General features: G+C 45.9%; 1 protein-coding gene across 8 annotated transcripts in view; it reads left to right on the top strand.

Annotated features, from left to right (window-relative positions):
* The first annotated feature begins 790 nt into the window (after positions 1-790).
* Positions 791-27,458, top strand: part of GART (phosphoribosylglycinamide formyltransferase, phosphoribosylglycinamide synthetase, phosphoribosylaminoimidazole synthetase) — a 37,199-nt gene continuing 10,531 nt past the window's right edge. The window contains exons 1-19 of one of the 8 annotated variants that reach the window (XM_085587541.1): positions 791-836; positions 2,824-2,898; positions 3,007-3,071; positions 3,249-3,313; positions 5,603-5,658; positions 5,846-5,916; positions 10,021-10,169; positions 15,523-15,618; positions 16,196-16,370; positions 16,993-17,104; positions 18,284-18,352; positions 19,070-19,195; positions 19,717-19,804; positions 20,169-20,254; positions 20,815-20,983; positions 21,502-21,733; positions 24,943-25,037; positions 25,916-26,025; positions 26,653-26,851. In XM_085587541.1, the coding sequence (XP_085443667.1) occupies positions 10,025-10,169; positions 15,523-15,618; positions 16,196-16,370; positions 16,993-17,104; positions 18,284-18,352; positions 19,070-19,195; positions 19,717-19,804; positions 20,169-20,254; positions 20,815-20,983; positions 21,502-21,733; positions 24,943-25,037; positions 25,916-26,025; positions 26,653-26,851 (1,702 nt within the window). In that variant the 5' untranslated portion in view covers positions 791-836; positions 2,824-2,898; positions 3,007-3,071; ... (2 more) ...; positions 5,846-5,916; positions 10,021-10,024. Of the gene's footprint in view, positions 837-2,823; positions 2,899-3,006; positions 3,072-3,248; positions 3,314-5,602; positions 5,659-5,845; positions 5,917-6,051; positions 6,182-7,457; positions 7,549-10,020; positions 10,170-15,522; positions 15,619-16,195; positions 16,371-16,992; positions 17,105-18,283; positions 18,353-19,069; positions 19,196-19,716; positions 19,805-20,168; positions 20,255-20,814; positions 20,984-21,501; positions 21,734-24,942; positions 25,038-25,915; positions 26,026-26,652; positions 26,852-27,458 lie in introns of those variants that run through there. The other 7 variants (XM_085587544.1, XM_085587535.1, XM_085587547.1 and 4 more) reach the window with 7 other exon arrangements.

Below are 27,458 nucleotides of genomic sequence, written 5' to 3'. Positions count from 1 at the left end.
TCTTATTTCCTAAGATATTTTACAAAAAATTATGTTCTCACATTATAGCTCTTGAAGGGAGAAAAACCGTGGATCAAATCTTGTTTTTATTAACAGTTGTCGCTATTGGACACGAAATGAGTACACAGAAGCTTGGTAAGTTCAAAAGAGAAAAAGAGCTAGTTTTATTCAAACATGTGGTATTTATAGAATTCCAAAGGTGACTGTTTTGGTTTGGAGGATGGAATTACTACCTTTCCAATCACACTGGTCTAAAGATCAATCAATCATTTCTCTCCACCCACAAATACATAAACTATTCTATTTATGCATGAAATTGTGTAGGAACTTCCGACTCTCAAATATGTAAACATTATCAGAAGGCTAAAGAAGTTTTATGAGAACTTTAAAACTTTCAAAAGAACTATAAAAGAAAACACTTTTAAAAATCAGGGCAACAAACAGCATTGTAGCACAACTATGATGCTACATTAGACTAAACATTGCCCAATACTCTTTGCTTTCATAAAGCAAGAAGTTCAAATGTGGGACAAACTGAGTTGCTCCTATGTGGTATTTCAAGGGATATAGAGACAAAACCCACCTTTGCACAGCCCTCACAGACCACCCCCTCAGGCGATGGATAAAGTAAAAACAACCTGCGCATCCCTAAGGTCTTTCGGTCTCCTCTCTCCCTTCCCCACCCGCCCTAGACTTGCGAGATGTCTGTGCTAAAGGAAACTCGGATACCCCCACCGAGACATAGAGCAGATTTCCGTCGCTCCTCCCCGCGCGGTGCTCGCTTTGCGCTATTTCCGGAAGGTTTTCTCCCACCCTCGAGTCCTCTCTGGAGCACAGTAAGTCACCGAAGTCACGCGTCGGCGGCGGCCGCGGCTCGCTGGGGCGTGCGGCTGCCGGTGTCCCGGAGCTCGCGGTGCGCCGGCGCTGCCGCTGCCCGCGGGCGCGGGGCGCGGGGGGCGGCCCGGGGCCGTGTGCGCGGATCCGCAAAATGGCGGGGCGCTCCCTCCTCACGGGGCATCCCCCTCACGGCATCCCTGTCATGGCTTGGCCCTCACAGCATCATCCTCACAGCAGTTACCTCAGGGCATGGCCCTCGCGGCATCTCCTTCATGGCAAATGCCCTCACGGCTTGACCCTCACGGCAGCCCCCTCATGGCACCCCCCTCATGGCATCGTTTTCATGGCTCGACCCTCACGGCAGCCCCCTCATGGCACCCCCCTCATGGCACCCCCCTCATGGCATCCTTTTCATGGCTTGGCCCTCATGGCAGCCCCCTCATGGCACCCCTCTCATGGCATCCTTTTCATGGCTCGGCCCTCACGGCAGCCCCCTCATGGCACCCCCCTCATAACATCCCACTCATGTCTGTTCCTTCATGGCTTGGCTCTCACAGCACAATCTCCACAGCAGTTCCCTCAGTGCATGGCCCTCACGGCATCTCCTTAATGGCAAATGCCCTCACGGCAGCCCCCTCATGGCACCCCCCTCGTGGCATCCTTTTCATGGCTTGGCCCTCATGGCAGTCTCCTCATGGCTTAGCCCCCACAGCTGTTCCAGAGTGCATGGCCCTCACGGCATCTCCTTAATGGCAAATGCCCTCACGGCTTGACCCTCATGGCAGCCCTCATGGCACCCCCCTCGTGGCATCCTTTTCATGGCTGGGCCCTCACAACATAGCCCCCACAACAATTCCCTCAGGGCATGGCCCTCACGGCAGCCCTCATGGCACCCCTCTCATGGCATCCTTTTCATGGCTTGGCCCTCATGGCAGCCCCCTCATGGCACCCCCCTCATGGCATCATTTTCATGGCTTGGCCCTCATGGCAGTCTCCTCATGGCTTAGCCCCCACAGCAGTTCCCTCAGGGCATGGCCCTCACGGCTTGACCCTCACAGCAGCCCCCTCATGGCACCCCTCTCATGGCACCCCTCTCATGGCACCCCTCTCATGGCATCCTTTTCATGGCTGGGCCCTCACAACATAGCCCCCATTACAATTCCCTCAGGGCATGGCCCTCACAGCATCTCCTTCATGGCAAATCCTCTCCTGGCATGGCCCTCACGGCTTGGCCCTGTGAGAAATTATACTCGCTTTCAAAAAATTAAAACTATCAAAATACAACAGAAGACTGAATAGAAAAAAATATTACGCCACCAGGAGCAAAGGATTTTTTTTTCCCCCGCCAAGTGCTTTGAACCCTTTGGCCCCTCCCAAAGTTCTGCCCATCCCCTCCTCCTTCACTGGCCAGTGGTAGAGATCATTTCCTGACAATTGGAGATCAGGTGCTGCCACAGTAACAATCCCTCCCTCCCAAATTTCCCAAACTGCCCTGATAACAGCACAAGGGGTGGTAAAACATAACTATAAATCTATAAAACTTCCCCTAACCAATATACGTGATACTTGCATTTTAATTGTGAGAGTCAACCGTGGCATTACTCATCTCTCACAGCCCTCGTAGCAATCCCGTCACAGCCTGGTTTTCACGGCCAAAGTGGTGAAATATTTGCTTGAAGTAAATATTAAACTTTGAATGTCTCTGCTTTTGGACTTTGATTCACTTGAATTCTTTCCCAGCTGTTTGCAAAGGCTTACCAACTTTTTAAGCATTAAAAAAAACTTATCCAGTAGATATTGGAATTAATGAGCAGAGTTAATACTTATGCCACAATTTTGGGTATGTAGCTGAAAGGATAACACAGAAAGTGCATTTCAAGGGTATTTTTCATGATACAAAACGCTTGCAGCAACCTACATCATTGAGGTGTCAAATTTAATACCATGGGGGTGGTTGTAAAAGTTTATGATCCTATTTCTTTTTAGCAGCAAAACTTGATGGAATGTTTTGCCTAGAAAAATGCCAAATCCAGATGCTTGGAGGATCATACCTGGACACAGGTATGTCTGGGACCTGTCTTGCAGAGCTTCAGCTTAGGCCATGAAAGACACATATAATAATGCCTTTTTTTCTTTTATTTTGTTTTGTACACCACACTGAATGGCAAGAGGTGAAACGAGACGATCTTTAAGTTCCCTTCCAACCCAAACCTTTCATGATTCTATATGACCAGGTGAGAGCCAGGAATTTGTCCTAAATAAAACACATGAGTTAAGCAAGCTTATTTAACCCAAAGCTCTAACTACAAATCATAATTGCCACCAGATTCTGGAGGCCTCCAAGCTACTTAAGCAGCTCTTCAAGACTGAGGAAATGAAAAGTTTTCTAAGGCTGTGTTTTTTTCTTTCAGGATGAGCCTAATCCTTCCCCAACCTAAACCTGCAGTTCCCTTGTGGGATTCTGGCCATTTTGCAGGTTTGGTTGCCATGGCTGTTTTTTGTTGTGCCTCAGAGCTGCCTGCACACTTGGCTTGGTGGTGAACCACATAGGAAAAAAATGCAGAGAGAGGTGGATGTCTTGCCTCCCTGGTTCCCTGGTGTGTCTCTCCAGGGATCAGGGACAGGCTGGGGCAGAAAGTGGGAATGGGAATGCAAACTTGCAGCCACCTGTCGGAATCCAGGACATCCCTCTGGCTGCCCTGGCTGTCTCAAGACCCTGGCAGGGGTCTTGGAGACCCTGGCATGAAGTCAAAAACACCTGTGGCTTCGATTTTAGCCTGTGGAGAAGGCTGTCAATTTTGTATGAGGAATTACAAGCCACAAGGGTTTGAGCAGTGTGATATTTGAACTCACATAGGGTGGAAAAGTAGAATTTTGGGATTTTTAGGATGGGGTTCAAGGGGGTACAAGATGGAGGGATTTGGGCGTGTCTGACCTTCTTTTTGTCCTCCATGACTTGCTGTGATAGTGACACCTTTCTATTGGTTTAAGGTAGAGACACACTGTCTAACATAGATCTTAGGTATTGGTACGGGAACTGCAAACATGGTACACGTAGTTTTGAGAATATAAGGTGGGAGCCACCCGAGGCTCGAAGGCAGACTGCTGTGGTGGACTTGCTAGGCAGAGCTTGGCAGGTCGCAATTGGACACATTCCAGGCTCCTTCTTTGGCTGCATAGGGCTGAGGAAGCAAAGACTCTTTACAATCTTGGGGTCACCCTGACCTTCTGGACCCCAAGAAATTGACAGCCACCCAGTGTGTCCTGGACCCTCCAGCCATCGGGATGACCCGAGGGCACAGCTGGCTTTGCTCTTTACCCTCCCTGGCTGCCTTGTGCTGCTGCTTCCCTTGTCCTCGCTGTGGTGATCCTTCACCCCTCAGGGATCCTTCACCCCTCAGCTCACTAAGCTGGGAGTATTTCCTTTATATACCCATACAGACATGTTTACTTTGCTGCACTGCTTACCATCGTGGTGTCAGCTTTCCAGCATTGTTTTCCTGATCCAAGTGACCGCACTCCCTTGGCACAGGCAGGAGGGAGAGGGAAGGAGAGCCTGCAGGGGGAGAGGTTGGTGGGACCAATGGGTGCTGCCCCAGCAAGGGCAGCTCAGCCCTCGGTGCACCCGCAGTCGCTGAACCTGCGACTTGCGCATCCCCAGCCTGAACGGGGGCCAGCAGCTGGCAGAGAGCCCCTGGGCTCGGAGCTCTCCTCCTGTGTGCTGAGATCTGGGAGCACTCAGGATGGGCAGAGAGACTCAACTTAGAGAGCACAAGAGCTGGGTTCAGCCCACGGGGGGTTGGGGGCCACATGGCCTGGCTGTGAGTGAATTTGGGAGCTGAGTAAAGGATGGCAGGGTGGATCCTAGGAGGGAATTGAAGTTGAGAGGAGAAAGTTTCAAGTTTGAAGTTGGAGGAAGAAGTTGCAAGTTTTGGCTTCTTATCCAATCCCTTCTTTTGATTCTTTTACTCCATAACAGCTCTATGAAAAAAACCCTGAAACCTATAAACAGCTCAGACTGCTAGAGTCAGAAACACACAGCCCTCTGTGGAAACTACAGAGCCCTCCTAATTTGGGCTTTTTCCTGTCTCCTGTGAGATTTTTTTTTTTTCTTCTCCTGCCTAACTGCAAAAGGAAGAATGGACCTTGTCCTTTAGTCCAAAGCCAAGTGATGAGAACTCCTCTCCAGGGCTGAGAGTTGTGGATTTGAACCTTCACAGAGACACTGGGCTTGGGTCTGTAGTGTTTGGGAAAGTGCTGGGCCATTCTTCAGAATTAGCTCTGAGAAGGGTAGGGTTCATTGCCTCCCAGGGTGGTCCAGGTTGGAAGGGACCTCAGAGCTCATCCAGTTCCAGCTCCTTGCCCTGTTGAAGGACACCCTCCATTAGAGCAGGTTGCTCCAAGCCCTGTCCAACCTGTCCCTGAATTAAGACACACTAAGGACCATGTCATTGATCTAAAAACTTGGATGCCTGCATGAGTTCTCCTGAATCCCAGTGCTGGGAAAAAAAAAAGAGCACAGAGGAAGCCAACAGCACTGGAGCTTAATTAAAAAAATATATATATACTGTGTGAAGCAGTGAGCTTTGCTGTTTGTGCTGGAGTGCAGAGATCTGATTATAGTTGCACCTTTCCTGCTGTAGTTTGAGGTGAGCTGATAAGGCGCTGCCTTATTAAAATACTCCACCCAGCTGAGATTGAATATTTAGGTATCTTGCATCACACTTGAGAATCAATTGCTTAAGGAGCTTATGTTTTCTTACAGAGTTCTGTTCCTAAAGCAGACAAGGAGTGAGTGTAACCTCCAGGTGTGTGCACAGGGTAAGTTTGGGAAGGTCAGTGGCTCCTGTCCCTGGGAAGGGACAGAGGAAGGGACAGCACCTGAGTAGCCTCATGTCACTGTTCCCTGTGTTTGGAGCCTCCCCATGCCCTGTGCAGGAATGGGGGTGGGGAAGGCTCTCAGGACTGTGGGGTTTGTCTCCCTCATTTGATTTTCTCTGCTCCACAGGCCCTGCTTGGCAGGAAGAGTTCCCTGGTTTGTTGGAGAGCCCCAGCTGCCTTCCTGCAGTGAGGATAAAGGTCTCTGAGCTGATGCTTCTCCCTGCTGACTTTGTTCTGACATCCTCATGGATAAGATCTGGGAATCTCCTCGTCTCCACTCTGTCCTTGCCTCCTCTCCTCCTGAATACACAGAGTGATTAACTCATTTCTTCTTTCCTGTTTTCACTTCATATAAGGATCTAACAACAGACCCTCTTCTGAAATGTCCCTTATCTTAATTTTAAAACATCTTTTAAAGAAACATCTCCTCCTTCTTTACCAAAGCAGACAATGGGTGCAGAAGGTAATGACATCCCACGGTTTGGAATATTTAAGGATTTCACACATTGCTTCCAAAAATCCCGGGGGTGTGATAATCTTCACAGAGTAAATACCTACCTTGTGAATGAATTTAGCTCTTTAGAGAAGAAATTTTGACTGCTGAATTAGTGACAAAAATAAAAAGGAATGCTGCCTCTTGGGATCTTCATTTTTAAATTGAGGTCCTGTTGGGCAGCAGAGGGGCCTCCATGACATCTTTGAGTGTCAGTGTAAAATAAAACAGGGGCTGCCATGGCTACATCTGAGCCTCTGAAACTGGCACTGCCACCACAAGTTCTTCTCAAGCCACATTCCTAAATAAAAGTTGCTAGGATACCATAGTGGGATGCACAAATAACACTGAGCTTCAAAACAAATGTGTGAAACTTAATCTTCACTCACATTTTGATATAAAATGATTAAATATTATTTGACTGTAGCAGACATGGCTTGTTCTGTTTACTGCTCCCGCAGAAAGCTTTGTCCTGTATGTGCTGAATTCTTCCATCTGACAGTAGTGCCAGGATGTGTTAGTTCAGGGAAGAAAAGGAGGTGACTCTTGGAGTGAGTTGCCATCGTGGTGAGTCCCTTGAGGTGGCCACAGTGTCGCTGAGTCTTCAGGCTGTGCTGATCAGCAGTGTGGGCTTAGTGGAGTGTGAATTCCTTAAGGGCCTTAAGATGAAGGAGGGCAAGGCTGGATGGGAGATTGGGAATTAAGAATTCTTTCCTGTGAGGGTGGGCAGGCCCTGGCACAAGTGCCCAGAGCAGCTGGGGCTGCCCCTGGATCCCTGGCAGTGCCCAGTTCCAGGTTGGACACTGGGGCTGGAGCAGCCTGGGACAGTGGGAGGGGTCCCTGCCATGGCAGGGATGGGATGGAATGAGATTTAAAGGTCTCTCCCAACCCAAAGCATTCCATGATAATTTGCATCATACCCCTTATTTATCATGCTGATGGTAACATAGACTAATTTATATTTATTGCAAAAAGTGCAGATCCTGATTTTTAGATATAAAGAGAATGTTCACAAGCTGGTTAATGAACAGTTTTTAACTGAAAAAAAACCCAAACAAAAACCTGGAATGGACCAGAATTTATTGCTCTGTTTAGAAACAACAGGGTGAGCTGCTCCTGTCCTGCAAAGCTTTAGCCTCTCACTACTAGAGCTTTGTAGGGAAGATTTTGTTCCCTGTCCCTAGCTGGAATTCCATCCATTGGCTAGCTGCAGGGTCATCAGTGGGGTGGGAATGTTGGTGCAGGAACATTTTAACCAGGGGCTGCCAATGTTTGCTCTCTTTGTACCTCTGAGCTCCTGAGTCCTGCTCTCCTCAGCCTGGTACACATAGCACACAGTGAGTAGGGGCTCTCTTGGGTTTAAAATCATCCTGGTTTGAAGTTTTGATGTTTTTAAATTCATGTAAAAAAATTTTTTTTTTTTACCATTTTAAAAGTTAAAAGTTTTGAATTTTTTTTTCCCAGAAAATCATGTTGTGTGTAGTTCAACTTATTACTGATAAAATTTGCATTAAAAAGTTCTGTTTTGTGGCCACTGGCTCTGGACACCACTGGCAATGTTCATTGAACTTCAAGGAGACAGCTGCCTGCTGTGTAATCAGTGTTCTTCTACCTTACTATTATATTACTGTATTTATCTAATTCACCCCTTTTGCTGTATCCCTCATTCTTTTATCTTTTCTTCTTGCTTGAGTTGTAACATAAGAGTTGAACATAATATTGTTTCCCAAACATCTATACAATAACTGATAATTTTTAGCCTAGCCTGAGCTTTTTTATTGCGAATAATCATGGAGGTTTATAACTAAAACATGTCTGTACCTTTGCAATATCTACATTTGACCCAACACTGGGTTAAAAACCTCTTGGTCTCCCCCAGCATGAAACTACCATTAAATATTAGCTCTGGCTTGTTTAGTTGATAGCAAACAACTCAGTGTTAATTTTCTGTATTTTATCCTTCTATCCACATTTATTTTGACTTTATTCTGTTGGGATGTTTTACCTACTGCAGATATTTTGCCTCACCAGGGTAGCTTTAGTCAAGTCAAGCTGTAGCAGCTGATGTGAGGGAAAGGCACATCCCTGCCTCATCTGAAAACCTGCTTTGGCTCATTTTTGCTGTTCCCTTAGAAATCCCCTGGATTTTGTTTGTTTTTTCCCCTTTTTCTAAGATATATTTTGTGTTGTCTTGCCCTCCTGCACAGGGGGCTCGGAGCTCAGCCAGGGCACTGGCCACGTGCAGGTCAGTGACCGGCTGTGTGAAGCAGTGACCCTGTTGTGTGTTGTGTGTGCTGGGATTACATCAGGGGCACTCGTGGCTCCTTTTGTCCTGAACTCTTCTCTGGGCTCTGTTCCTCCCCCCAGCAGTGGGAGAATGGGAGCTGATCCCAACAGCCAGGCTGGGAGAGCTGGGAATGCTCAGCCTGGAGAGGAGAAGCTCCAGGGAGAGCTCAGAGCCCTGCCAGGGCCTGGAGGGGCTCCAGGAGAGCTGCAGAGGGACTGGGGACAAGGATGGAGGGACAGGAGCCAGGGAATGACTCCCTACTGCCAGAGGGCAGGGCTGGGTGGGAGATTGGGAATTGTTCCCTGGCTGGGATGGAATTCCCAGATTCCCCTGGATCCCTGGCAGTGCCCAGGGCCGGGTTGCACACTGGGGCTGGAGCAGCCTGGGACAGTGGGAGGTGTCGCTGTCCATGGTAGGCAGGGTTGGAATGGGATGAGTTTTAATGTCCCTCCCAACCCAAACCAAACTATTATTTTAGCTCCAAATAAGGACATACAGAACTACTTTATAAATTATGTCCTTCCTTTCTTTCTTTACTGTTTTTCTGAATTCTAGTGGATTTTATCAGTGCAAGTGAACTCTTCCATCAGTAAATATGTGGAGAGTACACAGAACAGTAAATCTCAGGGAGCAGAGGCTTCCAGAGCTGCCCAGAGAACACGTTGTACTTTTGCTGTGAGCCCCACGTGCTTTAGCTGGCTGTGCACACCCAGGTGATGACGTGGTCACCCATGCTGCTGTTCCCACTGCCCAGCAGAATGTCCATGTGTTTTTAATCCAAACCTCACTCAAATGGGAGAGTGGAATGGATACCCCATTCTACCTTGTGTGAGTGAGCTCCTTTTTTAATTCCACCTGTTGCTGGCCTTGTAGTTGTTCTCTCCAAGGAAAGCCAGAGCTAGAAATTACTTCCTTGTCTCATTGCTCGGATGCTTTCCTTTCCACGAGGTGTTCAGAGCTTTTCAGTCATTGCCTCTAAAATTTCTTGAGTGGCCCCATCGAGCTCCAAACAGTTTGTGTTCATACAGTGGGTGCATCAGAAGGGCTTTGACCTTTGCAGGCTTGGATTCTCCAAGGAATTGTTGCTCAGAGAGGCTGTGAACTCCCCATCCCTGTCCCAGGCCAGGTTGGACACTGGGGCTTGGAGCAGCCTGGGACAGTGGAAGGTGTCCCTGCCATGGCAGGGGTGGCACTGGGTGGGTGTAAGGTCCCTTCCAACCCAAACCATCCTGTCTGTGAATCTCTAGGCTGCAAATCCTAGCCTGATCACTCAGCTGGGTTTTTTCCTCTATCCCAGATTTCTGTATACGTGGGAGCAGTTTCCAATCAGGTTAGTTTTTCCTGGTGGGTTCCTGTCGTGCTCAGGGTCAGCTCAGCCTTGGAAGTTTAGCGTGTATCATTGGTGAAGTTTAGTGTGTATCTGATGAAGCTCTTGCCTTCCCCAGCTCCCCAGCTCATTCCAGCTGTTTTCCTTTGCCCCCAGCTCATTCCAGCTGTTTTCCTTTGTCCTGCTTTCCTGCAGGGCCATGGCTGAGCGGGTGCTGGTGATCGGCAGCGGGGGCAGGGAGCACGCCCTGGCCTGGAAGTTGGCCCAGTCCCCACACGTCAAACACGTGTTTGTGGCTCCAGGAAACGCAGGCACAGCTGACAATGGGAAAATCTCCAATTCAGGTAAAACCAAAAAAAATACCAATTTTAAATTTGGTCATCCAACCAGGATGTTGCTGTGCTGAAATCACAGCTGGTAGTGTGAAAGGATGATGATGATGATAATGAATAATGATGATGATGATTGTGGTGTTTTGTAATTGAATGGAAATATTAATTTTTGTGTAGTGGTTTTGGTTCCCTAATTTAAGTTTTTTTTAATTTTAAGATTTACTGGTTAATGCATATAACTACAATCCTATTAAAAATGTAAACAACAAAAAATTCTATACCCCCCCAAAAAAAAGTCCCTATTCCCAAAAATAAAAACAATTTAAAAAATAAATAATAAAACCTTTTATCTTTAACCAACTCATCTTTAAAACAATGCCCCATAAATCAACATAACCCATAAACAAACTGATGATGGATTACCATTTTTTAAGGCTTTGGGCATGTGACTAGATTTTAGATGCAGTTAAGTGTCGCTGTTGAGGCAGGGATGGGAATAAAATGACTCCAAGTTCAGAAAGCAAAGAATGAAACTTCATTAACAAATAGTGTTCCTCTGTTATAACCAGGATCTCTGAGGTGAAATACGATTGGTCTCAAAGTGAAAACCTTTCACACCATTGGTGTACTATGAATAGCACATGGTGGTAGAACATATCTATAAACAATATGAACAGAAAGAGTGATAATAATTGTTTACATTCCTCCCGGACTTTTTCCCAGGCTTAGCCTGGCAGAAATCTCTCTTTTTCTCTCTGACTGAACTGAGAATATCCATAGTTAAGAAGAAAAAAAAGTGTCTGAACAAAGCCCTGTGTAAGTTGTGTAATTAATTTTATAAGATCTCAACTGTGAAGTCTCATTCTTTAGGTTGGGGTTTGGAGGATTCAGCCAGAGCTTTTCCTCTGGGAATCCAACTCAGGATAGTTGCTGTGTTTGCCATCTGAATTCCCTCTTGTGCTCTCAGAACTGTGTTGAAACCCCATGATCCCCACAGCCTGTGACAAGAGCACTCTGTCACTGTGAGCATAAATTCATACCTTTGTCTTGGTGACCTTAAGAAATCAAGGTTATCTTCAAATAATTCTCTGCCTGCTCGATTGGAGCTCTTAGTTTAACATATTAAGCTCTGACTGGCTGTAATTGTGACTTTTCATAGTTATTTATTTTGAAAAATCAAGCTTCAGATGTTGCAAATTGAGCATCCAAAATTTGGAGCTGCATTTCAAAAAAGCTTGGTCTGAGGTGCTGACACCCAGGGAACCAGTCCAAACCACAGAGACTGCTGTGTCCTTTACACAGCTGATCCTGATTTAGGGGCTTTAACCTGCCTAAAACTTCAGTTTTCCCTTCAGAACATGTGTCAAGGTGTGGAGTTCAAGTTAATACAGGATGCATGTGAATGTGGGTCAGACACATCCATTTTCTGCACTTGTGCTGGTGTGGGAGCAGCTTTGTGTGTTGTTGTCTCATGTGGAAACATGAGTGCTGCCAGGTTCTTGTACAGCAGGTAATTACTGAATAGAATTCCCTTGGAATGCTTAATTACAAGCTTTTGAAACAACTTTGTCCTGAATTTGTTTGTCCAGTCACAGCATCATGAGTGAGCTCCTCACTCCAGGTTTTTTGCTCTGTTTGGCCTCTGAGGAGAGGCCTGGAAAGAAGAGCTTGACAAGATCAGAGAGTCAAAAAATCCCCTCTACCCTTGTGCTAAATGGGTCAATGCCAGGCTGCAGGGCCTGTGGAATGGAAATTCAAGTGGTTTTTTTTTTAAGCTGTGCCTTTTTAAACTCCCTTTTTAAACTTTTTCTCCCTTTCATCTCATAAAAAACATTGCACCAGTAATGGAAAAATGCTTGATCTTGAGCTAGGTCTATGAAATTTCCATGTGGAATAGATAGTTTTGTTCTGCACATGGGCTCACCTGTGCATTTGGAGAGAAATCTTCACCACCCCAGGGAGAACCTAGAATTTATGAAGAGTTTGACTTATGTGGGTTTTTAAGGAAAGAATTTGTCTGACCTGTTCAGGAATTCCAGTGCTGTCACTGGGGCCTTGATTTAACTCAGGGTGGAAAATGGGGAATTGCCTTACAGAAGTACCTGAGCTCTGTTATGTTGTGTGGGCCTCAATACCTGGGATATCTGGAAAATTCCTTCCCTGGTTTCTGGGAGTTTTTTGGTATAATTAAGATTTTGCTCTGAAAGTTCATTCTCCCTTCGTGGGTCATGGAATTGCCTTTAATTAGAATTGCAGCTCTGGGTCTTGGGTGATTACTGAAACATGAGAAAGTGAGCTGAAAATTACAAATAGCCTCAATTTCAAACTTTGTACTCAAGTAAGAAAAAAAAAAATTGTGGTTTATCTGAACTGATAATTGTTTCCAGCAATAAAGTGGGATTTAGTTTGGGTGCCTAAATAAGGTTTATATTTAATTTAGGTGTGTTATCAAGACAGATTTGGTGCAGGCCCAAGACAATGGCTTGCTGAATGAATAGGTGTGTCTGTGAGTGGACTTCAACATCCTGACACCTCCTTCTGTCACATTTTACCTCTCAGTGTAACTTGTGCTCTGAAATTTAAGCTCCACCCTTGAAAGCCTCGGGCCAGGGTCCTCCTGTCTGGTTCCAAAGGAATGTTCAGCTGTTGTTTTAAGCAGTCAAACACAGCTACAGAAATGTCCCCTTTCAGTCAACAACTTAAGAAAAATGGCATTTTGGAGGAAAGTTAAAATCATAGATAAACAACACAATTTGTTCTTTCCTGTTTGTTGTTAGGACATTTCTCCATCGTGTAAATCTTGTGCCACGCTCACTGTTCATATCATGAAATGAAACCTGCAGCAAGAAACCTGGGGTGACTTCCAGGCTCTCTCCTTTCCCTGCTTGGAGAGGGACAGGAGTGTCTGGAGTGCCAGGAAAAGGGGAAATGGCTTCTCACTGCCAGAGGGCAGGGTTGGATGGGAGATTGGGCAGGAATTGTTCCCTGTGTGTGGGAGCCCCTGGCACAGGTGTGTTGTGCTTTCAGGTGAGCCAGAAGTCAGCTGGCATCAGCTGCACATGGGAGTCAAAAATGCCTTCGTTGGTGGAACAAAATAATTGGGCTGTTAAAGAGGTGCCAAGGAGCTGATTTTTATTTGTGTTCTGTGTGGGTGTTCCCCCACCCCACCTGAACGGGGAAAATCTATAACCAAAATGTAGATTCTGTTGTAGAATCAGGAAATTTTATGGGAAGGAATTGTTCCCTGGCTGCTGGGCAAGCTCTGGTACTGCTGGGGCTGCCCTGGATCCCTGGCAGTGCCCAAGGCCAGGTTGGACACTGGGGCTGGAGCAGCCTGGCACAGTGGGAGGTGTCCCTGCCATGGCAGGGGTGGCACTGGGTGGGCTGTGAGGTCCCTCCCAACTCACACAAGTCTGGAGTTCAATAATTCAATGAATTTATTCATCCAGGGTAGGGGGAGCACAGTGGGACTGACCCAAATCCTGTCATCCCCTTCTTCTCTCATCACACCCCAGAAACTGGCTGGAGGTGACCATCAGCTCCCAGTGTATTGCCATGTCCCAGGGGAAAGGACAAGAGAAAATGGCCCTAAATTACACCAGGGGAGGTCAGATTGGAGATTGGAAACAGTTTTTCCCTGCCAGAGTGGTCAGCTTGGAAGGAATCGCCCAGGGAGTGGTGGGGTCACTGTCTCTGGCACTCCTCTAAAGGAGTCTGGATGTGGCCCTGGGGACAGGGTTTGGGGTGATGCTGGGTGGCACTGGGTGATCTGGATGTGGCCCTGGGGACAGGGTTTGGGGTGATGCTGGGTGGCACTGGGTGATCTGGATGTGGCCCTGGGGACAGGGTTTGGGGTGATGCTGGGTGGCACTGGGTGATCTGGATGTGGCCCTGGGGACAGGGTTTGGGTGATGCTGGGTGGCACTGGGTGATCCTGAAGGGCTCCTCCAGCCCTGGTGATCCTGGGATTCTGTGCTCCCTTTGCCAGCACTGTGCCTTCTGTATGCAGTCTCCTCCCTGCACAGGCAGCCAATCCACGTTGGGCTCCTCTTTTCTGGCTCTCTGGATCTGTGTTTCTCTCCTCTGCAGACCTTGTCTTTATTTATTCATGATAAACCAGGGGAATTGCAGGGCCTTTTGCGTAACTTTTGGATCATGGGATTGACATTATTGTCTTTGGTGCAGGACGTTTCTTTTGTTTGCACAGTTTGGGGCATTCCAAGTGTCATCACGTTGGATGTTTGTTTTTGGAAAGATAAGGGTTGTAACAGCCCAAGCCCACATATCCTCAGCCATGATGACAGCACAGTGTCCTTCTTAATTAACATAATGCAAAAAAAAAGTTCTGATTCCCCTTGCATTCAGATTGCTCAGTTTAGTGCAATTTTTAGATACCACTACAGACAGAGAAAAAAAAAAAGAAAAAAGATGAGTTGGAATTCTACCACCAGCCATTTGTTTCATCCCCAACACCCTCCTGGCACCGAGATCATAAAAACACAGAATTGTGGAATGGTTTGGGTTGGAAGGGACCTTAAAGCCCATCCAGTGCCACCCTTGCCATGGGCAGGGGAACCTTCCACTGTCCCAGGCTGCTCCAAGCCCCATCCAGCCTGGTCTTACCTCTGCAAAGCTCCATGGTGACCCTTCTTAGGGAGGGGACTTGCTGGAAAGAAATGATATTTTATTTTCCCTTTGGGGTCTTTTTGTTTTCTTGGATTCTTTGCAATGCTGCTTGTGCTGGCCAGCCGGGTGTTCCTAGGGGTCAGACCAGTTTGCTGGCTAGCAGCCCAGGGGATCCCAGAGCTTTTTTTTCCCCCATTCTCAAGAGCAAGGTGGGTTGACAGGGCTGTGGAGGTGGGGAAGGTCCGGAGGGACCCCCGAGGTCCCTGGGGCAGCTCAGCCTGGAGCAGCCTGAGGTCAGAGCTCCCCGGGGCTGCAGGGACAGCTCCGATCTCTGCTCTGGGCCAGGGACAGCACCAGGGAGCGCCTGGGGCTGGGCCAGGCCAGCTCAGGCTGCAATCAGGGAAAGGCTCTTCCCCAGAGGTGCTGGCACTGCCCAGGGAATGGGCACGGCCCCGAGGCTGCCAGAGCTGCAGGAGCCTTTGGCCAGCGCTGCCAGGGATGCCCAGGCTGGGGCTGGTGGGTCTGGGCAGGGCAGGGCTGGCACTGGGGGATCCCTGGGGGTCCCTCCAGCTCAGGACATTCCATGAATTTGTGATTTATGGCAGTGGATGTCCAACCAGAGCCTTTGTCTGGGGTTTGGGGCTGGGTTTTGGGTCTCTGTCAGTGTCGGCCTCACTCATAACTCAGTGCTGAGGAGCACCCATGGATGGGATTTTTCCCTGTTTTGTGTCTCCAACAGCTGTTCCAGTCAGTGACCACGCTGCTGTTGCCCAGTTCTGCAGGGACCAGGACATCAGGCTGGTGGTGGTTGGTCCTGAGGTTCCTCTTGCTGCTGGTAAGAGACACAAGCTGGAAATCACAGCCTTCAGCATTTAAGAAGAAAGTAAATTTTAGTCCTCATCTGTGCATCACTCAGCAGTGTCTCCAGTCTGAATGAAAACAGATCCTCTGAGTAGTTTCCCTGAAATCCAGAGTTGTGCTGAGGTGAAAAGGAATTTCTGAAGGGTAGTGTGTAAGCAAGAAAGCCAGTTTTGGTGTTCCTATGGAGTTTTCATGTTTTGAAATAATTATCATTTGAGTCTTGGTTAAAAAAAAACAACTAATTATAAACATGCTGGTAGTTTTTCTGCTTAAACTTTTTGGCATCTTCACCAAAGACTCATGTTGACCTTTTAGCTCCAAGCAGTCATAAACCAAGGGGGGATTGTCATCCCTTCCCAAACCCAGTGCATCCTGAGGGCCTGCAGTGGTGCAGGGTTACTGCTCCTGGTTCTAGGGAGGAAAACAGGCACTGCAGACACAGATGACTTCTATTCCTGGCATTCTTGCTCCAAAGAATCAGTCCAGCCCTGGGCTTGGCTGGGCTGACTCCCACAAAGCATCTGGAGATTTATGACATGTTTTGTGTTTAGGAATTGTGGATGACTTGACAGCAGCTGGGATCAAGTGTTTTGGCCCCACAGCAAAGGCAGCTCAGCTGGAGTCCAGTAAGAGCTTTACCAAAGCCTTTCTGGATCGTCATGAGATCCCCACTGCCAGATGGAAATCCTTCACTGATCCCAAAGCAGCATGTGCCTTTATCAACAGGTACAATTCTGGGCATTTTAGACATATTCTTACTGACAGAGTGCTGGATAGGCAAACCAATCAATGATTGCTCAGGTATCCATACCTCTGGGATAGAACATCTGCAAAGGTTTCAAAGGATTGACTACCATGACTCTCTCAAACTGCAGCAAGTCTGAGAAAAATGGTTCCTCCTGCTCTCAAATGGAATGCAAGTTCAGATCTTTGCAGGAGAATGTAGGACAAGCTGTTATTTTTTATTCAGTCTGCCTGCTGGGGCAAGGCAGAGAGCAGCCCAGAGCCATCTGTGCTGCCTTCTTATCCCTTTTCTCCACCAAAAAACCTGGAGAATTACTCAGCAGCTGATGATTTCCTCATCACAGTGCAAGCCAGATTTTACTATTTACAAGAGTAAATTCCCAAATGGAAAGCAGTAATGAACAGTCAGGAAATTCCCTGGTGAGGAAAAGAAGCAGGAACCTTTCTCAGGCAGAGCATAACGAGAGGAGCCTGGTGTGATTTGTGTGTTATTCAATAAGGTTGCCATGAAACTGAGAAATACTTTGATTTTTCAACTCTTGAAATGTTCAAAATGTCCTTGCAAGGACTGTTGATGCTGAATGTCTGTCTTGTGCCTTGGCAGTGCCACCTTCCCTGCCTTGGTTGTCAAAGCCAGTGGCCTGGCAGCTGGCAAAGGAGTCATCGTGGCTTCGACCAAGGAGCAGGCCTGCAAAGCTGTCACTGAAATCATGCAGGTGAGAAGGAATGTCTCACACCAGATCAGCTCTTCACCACCTCAGAGCACCACAGATATTCCTTATTTCATGTCATAGGAACGTGGCTGTAAGACATCAAACCTTTTACCCGTTCATTTGGCCAGCTGTGAAACTCTGTTGTATTTATGGCTTGAGGTGCAGTTCCTGTAGGCTAAAATAAAACCATTCTTCATGAAAAGCCACCCTTATTTCACTTATTTATAGATGCAATTCCTTTTTTTTTTCACTGTATGAGACTCCTGCAGTCCAAGAGGTCCCACAGTGCAGGAGGTGCTCCTCAGGGACTGAGGTGGATCTTTACAAGCACCATTAGGACCAAGCAATGCATTTCAGTGTGTAATAAAATTCTGCTGGGATTATTTCAAGTGAAGTTCACATTGAGAAAGGATATTCCACAAGCATACTTGGAGCATCAAGATTTGAAGTGAGGCCAAATGAAGTAATTTTATCTGCCCAGTGAGGAGCACAGAGCTGAGGCTCCCAGCTCAGGCCCTCAGCTGGTGTCAGCAGCACAGCACCCTGAAATTCCATAGAGCTCTGTTGATCCTTGGGACACATTCTGTGACACACTTATGCTTCAGGAGTCAGAGCATGAGTGCTGCAGTCACATTTTGGGGGTCTATGATCACTGCAAAATTCATGTCTGAACAGAGTCCAATGTCTTCTACAAAAACCTGCGAGTTAGAGATTTCCAGAGACCCAAAATCACCTTGGCAGTGTGGGCTGGTCGTTATTAATTTCTTAATTATCCAGAACATGCAGTCAATGTTCAAACATTGCACTGGCATATGAGAATCTTGCTCCCTTCCTGTGTGTTGTATAAAATTGCACTTTTTTATCCAGTGAAAGTGCAGACTGGAGACTTGGCTGTCACTGCTGTTGGGGTGAATTTCAGCAGGCAGAGCCTGAGGAATTGCTCATTAATCACAAATACCCTCTGCCATTTGAAAATATTCACTAATAAACCCTGCATTTATTTAAGAATAAAGAGAGACGAGGAGTAGGGATTTCACCACTGCTGACATCCCTGGGGGGAGAATGGATTAATCATCTCAAACCTGTGCTGCATTTTTGGCTGTATTAAAAATACTTTTTTCTTGTTGCATTTTCATTAGTTTAAAACTGAAACAGAACTAAAGAGATTTTGTTTCACTGTAGGATAAGAGTTTTGGCACAGCTGGGGAAACTGTTGTTGTTGAAGAACGTCTTGAAGGAGAAGAAATTTCTGTAAGTGCATCTCACTGTAAGACTTTGGTTCTAAATTGTCTAAGTGCCTTCACCTACAGAGTGGAGGATTTTATCAGTTAAATTAAAACCATTCCCTGCTTATAAATAAAATTGTATTGGTTAGAGACAGCTGTGTGGCTTATCTTGGATCCTTGCTGGTTTTAGAATTAGCATTGTAAAAATGGTTTTGAGTACTGCTTCCATTAGTCCAACATTACCCAGTCTGAGTGCACAACATCATCCAGTTCCAGAAAATGCCAGCAGCCTTGTTATTCTGAAGATACTGAGGATAAAAGCAACTGCTATATAAATAATTTATAAATACAAATAAATAGCTTTATCAGCAAGGAAAAGAAAGTCTTGAAAGGAAAATAATGCCTTCCTTCCAGGGCAGGGGCTGGGAGGGGAAAGGAAAAAGTAATTTGCATCATTCAGTATTTTAATTTTTTTAAAACCTTTTGAGTATTTCTCTTCAGTGCAACTGCTGATGGTATCATTTTTCTAGGTTTTATTGATTTCTGAAGGAAGGTCACACAAAATGATTCCCAGCTTCCTGAGGAAAAGGCTAATGCCTTGAACCCATCACTTATTTTATCAGGGAGGCAGAGTTTATCCTCTCAAATATCCCTTTGTCACACTGAAAATCAACTCTATTTGCACCAATAGCACTTTAATTTTAACCATATCCAGGGTTTTTAACTCTTGTTCTTGTTTCAGTGCCTGTGTTTCAGTGATGGTGTCACCATTGCTCCCATGCCCCCGGCCCAGGACCACAAGAGGCTGATGGATGGAGATGAAGGCCCCAACACAGGAGGGATGGGAGCTTATTCCCCAGCTCCTCAGGTGAGGAAGGACTGATAAGGAAGGACAAAGGGACTGATGAGGGGATGTTTCACTCCAGCTGTCACTGACAGCCTGTGGGAATGTTTAATTCCAGCATGAGGAGCAGGAAGGAATGGGCTCTGCTGGATGGAAAGAGCTGCCTAAAGCTCTTGGCCAAGTAAAATCCCAGCTCCACTAATTTCTCTGAAGAGGAGGGTGTCTCCACTGAATTACTTGGAATTATAAAGAAGGCAGGGTTATGTCTGCAAATTTGTATTTGATTGTGATTTAAGTGTTGTGAAATGCTGCTCATCAGAACCAAAGGTCTAAACTCAGAGTTTTGCTTTGTTCCAAACAAAGCTAATGGTCAATTTGGGGTTTGTTTGATAGGGAACTTCTGTTGGCAGAAATAGAGAGAAAAACATTCTGAGCTTTCCATTTGAGTTAGCAAGAGACCATCCAAGAATTCTGCTTGGTTTTTATAAACACAAAACCAAGCCCTGCCTTTTTACATACACTGGTTTCTAATCCTTTTTTGTTAGATTTCTAAAGATTTGCTGCAGAAGATAAGAGAGACTGTTCTTCAGAAGACTGTTGATGGCATGAGGAAAGAAGGTGTCCCCTATTTGGGTATGTACAAAACTTTGGGATTTGTAATCATAAGGAGAACCATGTTTTATTTTGTTTTTCCCTCTTTGTAGCCTAACTCACGCTGGAGGTTAAGGGAAACAGCTTTAATTTATTAAGAACCGATTTTGGTACCAGAGCCTTGATTCAGAAATCATGAACAGGGGATAATTCCTCAAGTGAGGAGGAACAGAAAGGAAAATGTTCCAAAATAAGCTGTAAAATTGTGACAACTATTTATGCCTGATTTCTTTTTACCATTTCTCAAATTCACTGAGCACAGGTGGCAGCCTTTTAAACTCTGTTATCAACAGATTCAAAACAAGTGAGTTCCTGAGAGATCTTTTTGTATCATTTTTTGTTCCAGGTGTGCTTTATGCTGGATTAATGCTCACCAAAGATGGGCCTAAAGTTCTGGAATTTAACTGCAGATTTGGTGACCCAGAGTGTCAGGTGAGTTATTTTGTACAATTTGGCATTATGGGAGGAGTAAAATCTGTGACCATCTACCACTTTTGTTAACCAGATTTGGGGTGAATAATCAGAATTTTAAATCACTAAGACTTAAAATATTTGGGTTGTTTGTTCAAGGCAGAAGCTCTGCTAGGAAATTGTTCCATTCCAGAGAGCATTTCAGTAGGCTGGACTCAAGTCTGGGCTTTGCAAAGGTCAGCTTGAGACGAGCTCAGCACTTCCCTGTCTTTTCTGGAATGGATTCTGGATTTTTCCTTGCTCCCTGTTGACAAGTGGAACAAAACTCTTAATTTCTATTCTTCAGAACAAATTAAGTTCTTTGTCCTCACCCTTTCCTTTCCATATGCAGCAATTCTTTTACCCACAGAAATTCTCTTCAAGGACAAGTATTTTTAAGGGCTCTCAGATTTACACACTGCATGTCTGATGTGTGAAAGTACAATATGTGGGCATGTTTAGTGCTGCTTTCACAGCTGCACTGGTGTCTTTTCAAGGCCAGGGAAGACAATGATTTGATTTGCTGCTGTGTGTTTCTGCAGGTGATTCTGCCCCTGCTGAGGAGTGACCTGTACGAGGTTATGCAGGCAGTGATCAACAGGAGGTTGGCCAGCTCCATGCCAGCCTGGAAAGAGGACAGTGCAGCTGTGACTGTGGTCATGGCTAGTCAAGGCTACCCAGGGACATATCCCAAGGGTTTGGAAATAACAGGTAAATAGAGTAGGAGGAGCTGCAGGAGGCTCATTCTCCCCCAGCCTCTCTCCTGCTGCTTGAAGGTGAATCACTGCAACTGAGATTCATAGAAACCCTGCTTCTGGGTCAGCAAGAGCAGCTAAATTTTCACACATCTCAGTTGATTTTGGTGTATTTTCAGTCCTCCATGCTGTTGTAATTTGATATTGGCACAGCATTGATATTTAATACCTGCTGCAGTCAGGTGGTTCTGATCAGGGTTCCTGGGTCACGCTGATGCTGACCTTTTGTGCTCTGGGTGCCACTGAGGCATAAACCCCAGCTGGAATCAGATGTTTTGTGTCACCTAAACACCTCCTCCCACATCCCTGAGCACACAGGTAGACTCGTCTCTCCTCCAGAGGTATTTTTTACAGCTTTATTCCCATTTCCCAGCAGGATCACCCTGACTTTGCGGTTTTCAGACACGAAGTGCTCGGTCTCTCTTCATTGAGAACATTCTAACCAACAGCTGATGTTTTTCACAACACCCACAGGGCTTGCTAAGGCCAAGCAGCTGGGCCTGGAGGTGTTCCACGCAGGCACAGCCCTGAAGGATGGCAGGGTGGTGACCAGCGGGGGCAGAGTGCTCACGGTCACGGCCATCAAGGAGGACCTGCCCACGGCGCTGCAGGAGGCCAACCTGGGAGTGGCTGCCATCCACTTCCAGGGGGCCATCTACAGGAGGGACATTGGCTACCGGGCCATAGCCTTCCTCAGGCAATCCAGGTAGATATTCCAAATCCCTCAAGTGGCCATAACGGGGGTGAAAAGGATCTAAGCACATCCCTGGTTGATGCTAATAACTGGTGTTGATATTCCGTGGAACTCTTGACAAGTTTTAACCCCATCCTTTTACTTAACCTCAGCAAGACCAGCCAAGGGAGGAGTATTTTGAATGCCTGATCCATGTTCTTGCTCTCCTAAATCTGAGTTAAACTACAGTGACAAGCACACAGGAATGACCTGTGTTGCTGCAGTTGTTAGGCCTGGTTTAGGGAAGGTCAACTTCTGCTTCTTGGACTTTGGATCACAGCTTTTGCTCTGGGTTTTTGTGTTTTTTTTTTTTTTTTTTTTTTGATCACAGCTTTTGCTCTGGGTCTGTTTTGGGATCACAGCTTTTGCTCTGGGTTTGTCTTGCCCAGAAGTCTGATATATAATAGCATGAAATGTGGTCCCAGCCCCAACCTGCTCCAGGAGTGTTTGGACAGCACTGCCAGGGATGCCCAGGGAGGGATTTTTGGGGTGTCTGTGCAGGGACAGGGCTTGGACTGCATGATTCCTGTGTGTTCCTTCCAGCTCAGGAGAGTCTATGATTTTATATATTAGCAAAGGTCAGGCTGGCTTATTGGTTCTTTTTTAGCTTTTAGAAATGGTTGAAATTACTTTAAACCCCGTACCTTGTTGGTATTTACATTTTACTGGCACAGCTGCCTAACAACAGGGTAGGATTCATCACTTCTTTCCATTCTCATTCCTTTAATTGGCAGAGTATTTACTGTAAGACTCTGGAGATCATATGGGTATGGGGTTTGTTGTTTTTTTTTTAATAGCAGGGAGTCCTGTTGTCTCTTTAATGTTCCTGAAAGCTTCTTCCAGTTTTTAAACTCATTTTTATCTAGTAAGAAACTGCTCTGCTCCAATGAGCTCTCAACATACCTTTTCCTAAGGGGTTATTTTGTAGGCTGGGAAGCACTTCAGTGACAATTCTGTTGCTGCTGGCAGTGTATCCTGATTAGTATTTTGTAAAATGATGATCAATAAACTTCCTAAAAGAACAAGGGTGTTGCCATTTAGTCTTCTTTCTCTGTCAAGTGCTCTGCATCCGCTGACGAATTGATGTGACAAGGTGGAACTGGGGTTGGTAGCATTAAAAAAGAAGCAGGTCAGTGAGGCAGGAGGAGGCACTTGGAGCAGTTCCTGAGTTCCTGGGCCACAGGCAGCAGGGCTCCTGCCTGGAATGCCTGCCTGGAGGATCCCTGCCTGCACAGGGAGGCTCCTGGGGGCTGTTGGCAGTCGCTGCCTGGGGCACTGCCCTGGAGGCTGCTCCACCTTCTGCTCCTGAAGGGGCAGCACAGGGATGCTTCAGTCCCAGAGCCCCAGAGTGGGCTGGGTTGGAGAGGATCTTAAAGCTCATCCTGCTCCTGCCATGGGCAGGGACACCTTCCACTCACCCAGGGTGCTCCAAGCCCCCTTTGGACTCAGTGAAGGAAGGGGGGTGGCTCTGCAAGTCAGGACTCACCTCCTCTTGGCAGCCTGGCAGGATTCAGTCCTGAGGCATTTCACCTCAGGAAAATAGCCAGTGATTAATAAAAAGTCTTCCAGAAAATTCAAAGAATTAAAGATCCATTTAAAGGATCAAAGCAGATAGCAAAAAAAAAAAAAAAACAAAATTAACAAATTTGAAATACTCCTAAAAAAATGGTGCGAATCTGGTGGACATTTATTATATTCAGACTGAAAGGGGCTGACTTTGATCTCTGGTTGTTGCAGGCTAATATTTCCTTGAGTCTTATTCACAGCCTGAACAGCTGCCTGGGGTAATTCTTGTATTCTTGCCAGTTTTTGGGCAGGGGTATGCTGTGAGTGCAGACACCTTTGGATTCTCCTGGCAACACTTCTCCTGGGCCAGTTCTTCTGGCACTTGAAGTCTTATCAATTCCAGATATTCCAGCAATGATCTTCACAACAGAAATACCCTTCATCCTAAGAAAAAACCCTCCCACATCTTAAAATAAGTTTTAATAGGTAGAGTACAAAAATATTTACTACATTTAGTGCAATTGTAGGCATTTGTGTCTGTCTCTGACTTTTTCAATGTTTCCTGAATTCTTGACCTGGTTCCTGAGATGAGTTTTGTGGATTAACTGATTTTTTTTTTGTTTGGTTTTTTTTTTTTTTTTTTTTTTTTTTTGTTTAGCTGAGTAAATTTTAAATAGGTTTCAGTTGTTTTGTTGTATTTGTCCTTGTTAATCAACACCCTTAGAAATTAAACGTCAGGCTGAATCCCACCTATAGGAGAGGGAAAACAGGGATGGATCTAAAATAGGGATGCACCTGGTTCATGCCATTGACAGCCTGGGAATAACAACTGTTTAACTGGCACGAGCTGTGTTTGCTGGAGTGAAAAGTCATTAAGGTCCCTGTCCCCAGAATGGAAAGGTCCTTCTGTAAATAAGAGCTGGTGCTTCGTGTCCCCAGGGAGCTGTGGGGACACACAGGTGACACCAGCTTGTACCAGTGTGTTGATCTTACGTAAACCCCACCCAGAGCTTACATCTTTTAGATTCCTGAGCCCCACCTTAGGAACCTGGGTCTTTCGAAGGAAATATATTTTATATTCTTTAACAGAAAACCCACTGAAGTAAGAAAGAGGCATGGCTACTTCTGTGGTGGGATCATTCCAGTGATAAGGAGAGGCAACCTTTAAGCTGCAGCTGTAAAACCTGGAAGCATCTTGGGGGTTATTGATTCACCTGAGACTTGTGGGTGGAAAAGAGACTTGAGCTTAGCCCTGCTCTGACCCAGCTGTGCATTTTTGGGCTTGGTTTGGTTTGGAGCTTTCCCACTGACACCTCAAGGCCTGGAGGTTGCACTCACAGCTTTGGGCTGGGGACAAGGTGGGGTTCAGTCACAGCTTGGATTCCATGGGCTGTGTGGATTCAAATCTTGCAAAATCAGGTCTATGCTGCCTGTTCTACCTTGTTGTCAGGGGTTTGCTTATACGTTTTATTTTGGAATTTGACTGCATGATCCCAATGCTTTGATACCATCTTCAAAACTCGGGGATTATCCACGTACTGCTCCTGGCAGTGCCTACCTCAGACAGCAGGATGGGATTCTGCATAGTTCTTCCACTCAGGGATGTAAAGAAGTAAATATTATTTGAAAATACATTCAGTAATCAGCTGCCATCCCATTTTTGCCCACTCTTCCAGAGGCCTGACTTACAAGAACAGTGGGGTGGACATTGAAGCAGGGAACACTTTGGTGCAGAGGATCAAACCCTTTGCTGCAGCCACATCAAGGTCAGGTAAGACAAGAACCTTCTGCTCCTGCTTTGGTCACTTGGCAGCGAGGCTTACCAGTTGATTTGGATAAAAAGCTCATATTTATGTGTCCTGCCTGTTTCTAGATGACACAAGAAAACCGGTGGTAAGCAAATGCCTGTGATTTTATTCCAAATGCACAGCTTTTAATCCCCAAATGGCTCTAAACTCCATCTGAATGCCAGGAGTGTTAGAGGGCACAGTTCAGCTCTCTGTAAGGATAAATGCAAGCAAAAATTTCACCATAAGTACTGAGCTTGATTCCATGGATTATTATTTCTTGCATGGTGAATTCCATCATTTGAGGGGATGAACATTTAGAAGGGTTTTGAGATGTAGAATTCCTGAGATAGATGTGGAACACACTTCCTTTGCTTGGTTGAATCAGCGTGGATTCATCCTTGTTTTTGGCGTTCAGGCACATCTTACTCTAGCAAGTCCTTGTAATTCTTTGGACAGATTTAAAATATTCATTTATGAAATAGTCCTTCTGTTTCAAATTAACTGAGAACCTTCTCATGAAGTCAGGTAAATGCAGAGAGAAAAATACAGATTTTCTCACAGCAGTACAATAATCTTATCACAATTTCTCCTGTGTTTCACAGGAACACAGTGCATACAGGAATTATTGACTGCTCAGTCACAAAGTTGGGGATTTTTAGGCTTAGGCTAATGATAAAAGACAAAGCCAACCTAAGCAGATTAGGAGCTCCTCAGTGAAGAGCTTCTAAATGGCAGAGAAAAGTTTCCCGGTGACAAAGCAAAGTCATGTTGCCAAACCTTGGAGAGAATTTGTGGTGGAGATGCTGGAGAAGCCCCTGGGAGTAAAGCTGGGCTGTTTCTCTTGTTTCCTGGCTGGCAGGCTGCAATGCAGAGCTGGGAGGGTTTGCTGGGCTCTTTGACCTGAAAGCAGCTGGTTACAAAGATCCCATCCTGGTGTCTGGAACCGACGGCGTCGGCACCAAACTCAAGGTAAGGTGGAAATCCATGCCAAAGAAGGAAAAACAGCACAGAAGGGAAAATGTCCTGTCAGAAAACAGCAGTTGTCTTGTAAAAATACCTATTGGTCTTTCTAAAAAGGGGATGGAAACTGAAATTGCCCTTCTTCAGGCAAAACAATTAAATACCTGTCAATAGCCAGAAGTTGATATGATAATATTGACTATCAGAAGTTGATATGATAATATCATCAGTAAATATCAGAAGTTGATAAGATGCCTAAAATGACGGGGTTTTCAATATTAGGAATATAATCTGGAATTTTGTTTCACAAAGGCAGCATCTCCACCCTCAGAAAAGATTAATTAATGGGGAAAAACATTAATTAATCCCAGGTTTGCTGTTGTGTTTTGGGCTGCAAGGAAGCCCTTTTGCAGCACAGTTTCCTTCTCAGTGCCTTTTGGATTTGCCAGTGGAGACAGGAATAGTTCCTGAAGAGAGTTAGGAGATGATAATAAACAAAGCTGCTCCTCAAAGAACACCTGGAGGGATTGTGGTCCATCACTCGCAGACTCTGCTCCTGATTTCAGTTCCTTCCAAACCCTGGCTGGTGTTCCAGGGCCCCAGAGCTGATGCCAGGCTTTTCCCCGTGTCTTGCAGATTGCCCAGCAGTGCCAGAAACACGACACCATCGGGCAGGACCTGGTGGCCATGTGTGTCAATGACATCCTGGCCCAGGGAGCTGAGCCCCTCTTCTTCCTGGACTATTTTGCCTGCGGCAAACTCGACGTGGAAGTGGCTCAGGGTGTCATTGCAGGAATTGCTGATGCTTGCAGGAAAGCTGGATGTGCTCTTTTGGGTAGGAACACTTCTCAGGGGGATCTGAAAAATCTGCTGCAAGGTTTTTTAGTTGGTTTTAATGTAGTTGGTTTCCTATTTTGTGGAAGAAAGCAAAGTGTTCTGTGTCTTTGCTTTCAGGGAACTCAATCTGAATCACAGTGGAAGGAGACAGTACTTTAAAAATTTAGGTTTAGGTTTAGCTACAGATTTAGGTTAGATGTTGAGAAAAGGTTCTGTCCTTTTTTCCAATCTTTTAGGGAAGTTAGGAACACAAGTACTTTCTCAGTGGGTGTCGTTTTGGGTCTGTTTATATGCTTTGAACAAGAAGCTCTTTATACCCTGGTTTACTCTTTTCCTGCATGAACTGTTGGTCAGCTTTATGTTTGTTTTAACGTGTTCTCTGCATTTATCAAATATAATCACCCCATTCATGCTGCAGCAAGGTCTGTGTTAGGTGAGACCTTGTGATGAAACGAGCAAAATGTCAAGACTTCATTTCCAGTTCAAGACTTTCAAACTCCACAGGCCCTTCTGCAAGAGCTGAACCTTCAGCTCAACAAATTTAACTCATCACCCCCTGATAGTGAGGGGGTGAGGGCTCATCTGATGCCGAGTTTTGCACAGTT

Source organism: Lonchura striata, chromosome 1 (assembly GCF_050655825.1).
Source record: "Lonchura striata isolate lonStrDom1 chromosome 1, ASM5065582v1, whole genome shotgun sequence".
In the NCBI taxonomy this organism is placed as follows: Eukaryota; Metazoa; Chordata; class Aves; order Passeriformes; family Estrildidae; genus Lonchura; species Lonchura striata.
The sequence above is the reverse complement of the archived record's forward strand: the minus strand, read 5'-3'. Positions and strand labels throughout refer to the sequence as shown.